The 7976-nt window shown below is 49.0% G+C and overlaps 1 protein-coding gene across 1 annotated transcript in view; it reads right to left on the bottom strand.

Annotated features, from left to right (window-relative positions):
- The window catches only part of LOC143277864 (colorectal mutant cancer protein-like), a 124175-nt gene that overhangs the window by 91711 nt on the left and 24488 nt on the right, over positions 1–7976 (bottom strand). Inside the window, exon 3 of the mRNA XM_076582804.1 lies at positions 5868–6031. Coding sequence (XP_076438919.1) covers positions 5868–6031 — 164 coding nt within the window. The remainder of the gene's footprint in view (positions 1–5867; positions 6032–7976) is intronic.

Raw genomic sequence — 7976 nt, 5'->3', positions numbered from 1 at the left:
GAGAGAGAGAGAGAGAGAAGGGACACAGAGAGAGAGAGAGAGGAGAAGGAACAGACAAGACAGACAGACAGACAGACAGACAGAGACAGAGACATAGGTCATAAGGAGACAGAGAAGGGGTGGGGGAGATAGGGGATGGAGGTGGGTTGAAGAGGATGGCAACCACTATTAAAAAAAAAAAAAAAAAAAAAAAAAGATCTGAAAGAGACAGGGGGGTGGGGAGAGAGGGAGTGGGAGAGGGAGAGGGAGGAGAGAGAGAGGGTGAGAGAGAGAGGGAGGGAGAGACAGAGGGAGACAGACAGAGAGAGAGAGAGGGGGGGGGGGAGAGATGGAGAGAGAGAGAGAGAGGGGGGGCGGGGAGAGACAGAGAGAGACAGATAGACTGGGAGCAAATATATGACTAGTGAGACAGGATGAAGGAAACACAGGGAAGGGCGAGTGGGGGGGTGGGTTGGGAGTGGGGGAGGGGGGGGGCGGCAACCACATGATGAAGAGAAGAAGGAAGAGGAGGAGGTGGAGAAAGAGAGGGAGAGGAAGAGGAAGAAGAAGGCACAGAAGAAGGGGACGAGAAGGAGAGACAGAGAGAGAGAGAGAGAGAGAGAGAGAGAGAGACAGACAGACAGACAGACAGACAGACTGATAGAGTGATACTGAGACAGAGACTGTAAGAGACAGATAAAGAGAGTGAGAGAGAGAGAGAGAGAGAGAGGGACAGACAGACAAAGAGAGATACTGAGACAGAGACTGTGTGTGTGTGTGTGTGTGAGAGAGAGAGAGAGAGAGAGAGACAGAGAGACAGAGAGAGACACACACACAGAGACTAACAGACAGAGACAAGAGTGAGAGGGGTGTAAAGAAAGGCATTTTGAAACCGCTGCATGCCTGCACGCATCCCTCCAGTCAATGACCTACGCAGTGTGTGTGTGTGTGTGTGTGTGTGTGTGTGTGTGTGCGTGCGCACAGTTTTCCTCCCTGACCCCCCCCCCCCCCCCCCCAAAAAAAAAACCAGTCCCGATAACCCCTGTCGTCTTCTGGGGAAAGAACTCTTTTCAGAGTTACTGAACTTTGCCTAAGCATCAGCCCCTGTCACCCACTGACAAAATAAATCCACCCCCTCCCCTCCTTCCTCCTCCTCCACACACACACACACACACACACAGACATAGGCACACAAACATAGATATACAAACACACACACACACACACACACAGACACAGGCACACAAACACAGATATATTATACAAAAACACAGACCAACACACATACACATGGGCACACAAACAGATATATCATACAAACACACACACACACACAGACACACAAACAGATATATCATACAAACACACACACACACACACACACACAGACAAAGACACACAAACACAGATATATTATACACACACAAACACACACACACATGAATACACACATAAAAAAAGAATCCACTTGACTCCACATACACCCCCCCCCACACACACACACACTCACACACACACTAATCAACCCTCTCTATCCCCTCACTCCACACACACACCCACACCCAAACACTCACATTCTCCACCACCATCCTAATGACAAAAAAACTGCTGGAAATGCTGGGACAAGTTGCTAGTACTGCATTCAAGCGTGCACACATTCACGCATGCCTGTGCACATCGTGCCCATGCGCACTTACACAATCACATCTGCGCACTATGTTCAAATCAACGCACATGCCTACACACACACATATAACATTCTGCACAGGTGTAAGCAAATGCATGCATACACACACATTCACACACAAGCAACGATGCATGCGCCCCCCACACACAAAACAGACACGCATACACATGCACACATACACACAGACACTCACACACACACAGACACACGCAAACGCACTCCAAGTCTTTCAGATTTTCCTTGAATGAATTAATGAAGAGCTTTCTTGAAACATATCTCGCACAGCCAAATGATTTCCGATATTATTTTGGTTATTCAAAAGGATTTTTTTTCCCTTCTTACATCCCCTCCTCCCCCCACCCTCTGCACGCCCCTTTCTTGTCCTTCGAGGTTTCAGTTTCAGTTTCAGAGAGAGAGAGAGAGAGAGATTCAGACACAGAGTGAAAGATAAACGCACCAGCACACACACACACACACACACACACAGGGTCAGTGATAAAGACACAGAATGAGGTTTAGGCACATATGCGCACGCTCACACGCACACAGACACATAGTGACAGAAAAACGGAGAGAGAGAAGGGAGAGAGAGAGAGAGAGAGAGAGAGTTACAGACACAGAGTGAAAGATAAACGCACCAGCACACACACACACACACACACACACACACACACACACACACACACACACACACACAGGGTCAGTGATAAAGAAACAGAATGAGGTTTAGGCACATATGCGCACGCTCACATGCACACAGACACATAGTGACAGAAAAACGGAGAGAAAGAAGGGAGAGAGAGAGAGAGAGAGAGAAGGGAGAGAGAGAGACAGAGAGGAGAAGGAAAAGAGAGAGAGAGAGAGGCAGAGACATAGGTCACAAGGAGGCAGAGACTGAGACAGAGACAGAGAAGGGGTGGGGGACAGCCCCCTTCTCACCTCCCCTCCTCCCCCCCCCCCCCCACCCTCTGCACACACCCCTTTCTTGTCCTTAAGAAGTTTCAGTTTCAGTTTCAGTTTCTCAAGAAGGCGTCACTACGCTTGGACAACACAACACGTTTCGTCAGGCCTTGAGTGTCTGCTTATAAATCATATTTGTGTACTTATCAGACTGAGATTTCTTCTTCTTCTTCTGCGTTCGTGGGCTGCAACTCCCACGTTCACTCGTATGCACACGAGTGGGCTTTTACGTGTATGACCGTTTTTACCCCGCCATGTAGGCAGCCATACTCCGTTTTCGGGGGTAGACTGAGATTTGGTTTTACATCATTTTGTCAGAGTACAACACTTTGTTGCCATGGGTTCTTTTCCAGTGCGCCAAGTGCGTGCTGCACATGGGCGGGGAGGGGGACCTTGGTTTTTATCGCCTCATCCCAAAGATTATACAACACTCAGGTTGGATTTTCCGGGCTCAAACTGAGGAGAAAGGGTTGAGAGCGGGATTCGAACCCACGCTCGTCACTGTATTGGCAGCGAAAGCATCTTAACCACTCGGCCACCTTCCTCCTTGACCTGTTAACTCTTCTTAATTAAAAAATAACTGTAAAAATGTAATTTAAAAATTCCAGGAAAAAGAAATCACGACACATTAGACAGCGTGTGGCATGCGTGGGTACAGTTTCAGTTTCAGTAGCTCAAGGAGGCGTCACTGCGTTCGACAAATCCATATACGCTACACCACATCTGCCAAGCAGATGCCTGACCAGCAGCGTAACCCACCGCGCTTAGTCAAGTGGGTGCAGACTAGTAGTAGCATTCTGGGTCATAGAGAGTGGGTACACTCCTCCAGTGTGCTTCCAGAGTTTACATGAACATGTTCCCTGGGCAACTTAAAGTAGTCTAGAAAATTTCTAGACATGCTGAGTTTTTTTTATTTTTTTTTATATCCTCTTGTCCCCAGGGCAAGTAAAAGAAAGGTAATCTGGGAATTTCTAGCCCTGCACAGCTGGGGACACTCCAGAAACGAATCACAACCATCGCTCCAACGAAACACCACCACCTTAATATCAGCACGGTCTCCTCCAGTGTGTGGCCTCAGGGCGACCTAACCATCAGAGCCCCCTGCGCACTGCTGGCATCGGGACTGCAGCAGACCAAGATATGGAAGTGGTTGTGTAATTTTGGGGGTTCACGATTACTTTCTCTCTGCGTTCATAGGCTGCTGGAACTCCTTTAAATCATGAGCGGGCTTTTATGTGTTCTGATCATTTTTTGATCCCGCTACATAGACAGTCATACACCATTTTCCAAGGTGTGCCATGCTTGTAGTTTTCGCAACCCACTGGCACGGATTTTGGGATCTTTAACATGCGCATGTATGTATATATGATCTTTTGCAGACACACAATGTACCGCGTAGCAGCTTTGTACACCCGGTGACCTGGAAGTTGGGAAAAATCTCCACCCTTATCTCATTAATTAATTAACCCACCCAACGCCGAAACAAGGACTGAACCAAGGACTTAAACAAGTGGATGTCCAATGCCAAGAGGATTTGGGATGAACAGCAAGAGAGTAACGCAACTGAAACACTTAGGCTGATGGGACAGCACATACACACACACACACACACACACACACAGTAACACCCAAACACACTCAGTGACACACACACATGCATTGACACAAACACACACACACATACACACACAACAACAAAAAACACCACCATCACCACCACTGACCATGAACCACCATCACTGACAATGAACCACAATCACTACAACCACCACAAAAACCACCACCAATACTCCACACCACACCACACCAATCCCTCAAAAACCAACTACACCCTTCCTCCTCCACTCAGTCACACACTCACCCTGTCAACGTCCTCCCTCCTCCACTCACACTCAACCTGTCAACACCTGCCTTCACACTCTCCATATGTAAACACTCTTTCTTCGCCCAGTCACACACTCACCCTATGTCAAAACCCTCCCTCCTTCACTCAGTCACACTCAACCTGTCAACACCCTCCTTCACACACCCTATGTCAACACTCTCCCTTCATCACCCAGTAACACCCTATATCAACAGCCTCCCTCCTTCACTCAGTCACACACTCACCCTAGGTCAACACCCTCCCTCCTTCGCTCACTCACACACTCACCCTGTGTCAACCACCTCCTTCTCTCAGTCACACACTCACCCTGCGTCAACACCCTCGTCCCTCCTTCACTCAGTCGCACACTCACCCCGTGTCAACACCCTCCCTCCATCACTCAGTTGCACACTCACCCCGTGTCAACACCCTCCCTCCATCACTCAGTCACACACTCACCCTGCGTCAACACCCTCGTCCCTCCTTCACTCAGTCGCACACTCACCCCGTGTCAACACCCTCCCTCCATCACTCAGTCGCACACTCACCCTATGTCAACACCCTCCCTCCATCACTCAGTCGCACACTCACCCTATGTCAACACCCTCCCTCCTTCGCTCACTCACACACTCACCCTAGGTCACCCCCCTCCCTCCTTCGCTCACTCACACACTCATCCTGTCAACACCCTCCCTCCATCACTCAGTCACACACTCACCCTTGGTCAACACCCTCCTCTCTCCTTCGCTCAGTCACACACTCCCCCTATGTCAACACCCTCCCTCCTTCACTCAGTCACTCACCCCGTGTCAACGCCATCCTCCCTTTTGCTCACACACTCACCCTATGTCAACACCCTCCCTCCTTCACTCAGTCACCCTATGTCAACACCCTCCCTCCTTCACTCAGTCACACACTCACCCTGTGTCAACACCCTCCTCCCTCCTTCGCCCAGTTACTCCCCCTATGTCAACCACCTCCCTCCTTCGTTCAGTCACACACTCATCCTAGGTCAACACCCTCCCTCTTTTGCTCACTCACACACTCACCCTAGGTCAACACCCTCCCTCCTTCGCTCAGTCACACACTCACCCCGTGTCAACACTCCTCCCTTTTGCTCACACACTCACACTAGGTCAACACCCTCCCTCCTTCGCTCACTCACACACTCACCCTATGTCGACCACCTCCCTCCTTCGCTCAGTCACACATTCACCCTCTGTCAACACCCTCCTTCACTCAGTCACTCACCCTAGGTCAACACCCTTGTCCCTCCTTCGCTCAGTCACACACTCACCCCAGGTCAACACCCTCCCTCCTTCGCTCACTCACACACTCACCCTGTCAGCACCCTCCTTCACTCACTCACACACTCACCCTGTCAGCCAGATCCAACACCTCCCCCGATCCCATGTCCTGGACTTCCCGCACGGCGGACGGGTCGTGGGACTTCATCAGGAGGGTCAGGCTGACGGGTTCCGGGCTCAAATCCCTGGCGCCGCTGTCGTAGTCAGCGCTCTCTGGCTTGCCCGAGTGGGCCCCTGTGGAGGACGAGCAAGTGTGCGGTTTGTTAGCATTTTGTTTAATTTGTTGTACAGTTTGGGGCCCTTGGTGGGTTTTTTTTGTTTGCTTGTTTGTTTCCCTTTGTCTTTGTGTTTTTGAAGGGGAGGGGTTTTGTGTTGTGGGTGTGTGAAGGTGACAGTGGTAAAGTGGAACAACTGTGTGTGTGTGTGTGTGTGTGTGTGTGTGTGTGTGTGTGTGTGCGCGCGCACGCGTTTTTTTTCTTGTGTGTGCGTGTTTTGTTTGTGTGCTTGTGTTTGTGCATGTGTGTTTGTGTGTGTGTGTGTGCATGTTTGTGTATGTGTATGTGTGTGTGTGTGTGTGTGCGTGTGTGTGTATATGTGTGTGTGTTTGTGTGTGTGCATGTTTGTGTGTGTGTATGTGTGTGTGTGTTTGAAGGTTTCTCTGTGTGAGTTTGACTATCTCTCTCTCGCATGCCAACTCAAGTACAGAAGGATATATCCATACTCCGTCGAAGAAAAGCAACTGAATAATTTTAATGGATAAATCAGTATTTACAGTATACCAATATATATATATATATATATATATATATATATATATATATGTGTGTGTGTGTGTGTGTGTGTGTATGCATACACATATATATAGGTACCTAAAGTTTATCAAATCATGGCATTTTTGAAAGACCAATAAAACAGGTTCACTCCAAGGCCTGGGCCCACAGCATAAGGTTAAGGTTAACTCAAACAACACCACCAGTAAGCGCAGTGGCTGAACGTTTCGAGCACTGGGTAGATTCTTGCCCCAGTTTCCCCGAGTTCGATCCCCACTTTTCTACGCACCCGGTGGTTCAAGTGTGGAGATATTTCCTCCTCTTCTTCTTCTTCTGCGTTCACTCGTATGCACGCGAGTGGGCTTTTACGTGTATGACCGTTTTTACCCCGCCATGTAGGCAGCCATACTCCGTTTTCGGGGGTGTGCATGCTGGGTATGTTCTTGTTTCCATAACCCACCGAACGCTGACATGGATTACAGGATCTTTAACGTGCGTATTTGATCTTCTGCTTGCATATACACACGAAGGGGGTTCAGGCACTAGCAGGTCTGCACATATGTTGACCTGGGAGATCGTAAAAATCTCCACCCTTTACCCACCAGGCGTCGCCACCGTGATTCGAACCGGGGACCCTCAGATTGACAGTCCAACGCTTTAACCACTCGGCTATTGCGCCCGTCGGAGATATTTCCAACCCCCTGGGTCAACATATGCAGACCTGCCAGTGCTTGAACCTCCTTCATGTGTATAACACGCATGCAGAAGATCCAACACGCACGTTAAAGATCCTGTAATCCATGTCAGCATTCGGTGGGTTATGGAAACAAGACCACACCCAGCATGCACACATGTACACAAAGCAGTACGGCTGCCTACATGGCAGGGGTGAAAAACGGTCGTACATGAAAAAAGCCCACTCGTACATGCGAATGATTTTCAGTTTCAATTTCTTAAGGAGGCGCCACTGCATTCTGATAAAATCAATATGCTGCACTGCATCTGCTAAGACGCCTGACACCGGACCAGCAGCGCAACCTGACGCGTTTCGTCCTTGAGTGCATGCATATTTGTTTGTATTTTGTATTTGTTTGTATTTATTTTTTATCACATCAGATTTCTCTGTGTGAAATTCGGGCTGCTCTCCCCAGGGAGAGTGCGTTGCTACACTACAGCGCCACCCATTTTTAAAAATTTTTTCCTGCGTGTAGTTTTATTTGTTTTTCCTATCCAAGTGGATTTTTCTACAGAATTTTGCCAGGAACAACCCTTTTGTTGCCGTGGGTTCTTTTACGTGCGCTAAATGCATCGTCTCATCCGAATGACTAGCGTCCAGACCACCACCCAAGGTCTAGTGGAGGGGGAGAAAATATCGGTGGCTGAACCGTGATTCGAACCAGCGCACTCAG

This window comes from Babylonia areolata, chromosome 35, assembly GCF_041734735.1.
Source record: "Babylonia areolata isolate BAREFJ2019XMU chromosome 35, ASM4173473v1, whole genome shotgun sequence".
In the NCBI taxonomy this organism is placed as follows: Eukaryota; Metazoa; Mollusca; class Gastropoda; order Neogastropoda; family Buccinidae; genus Babylonia; species Babylonia areolata.
This window is presented reverse-complemented; position numbering and strand designations above follow the sequence as displayed.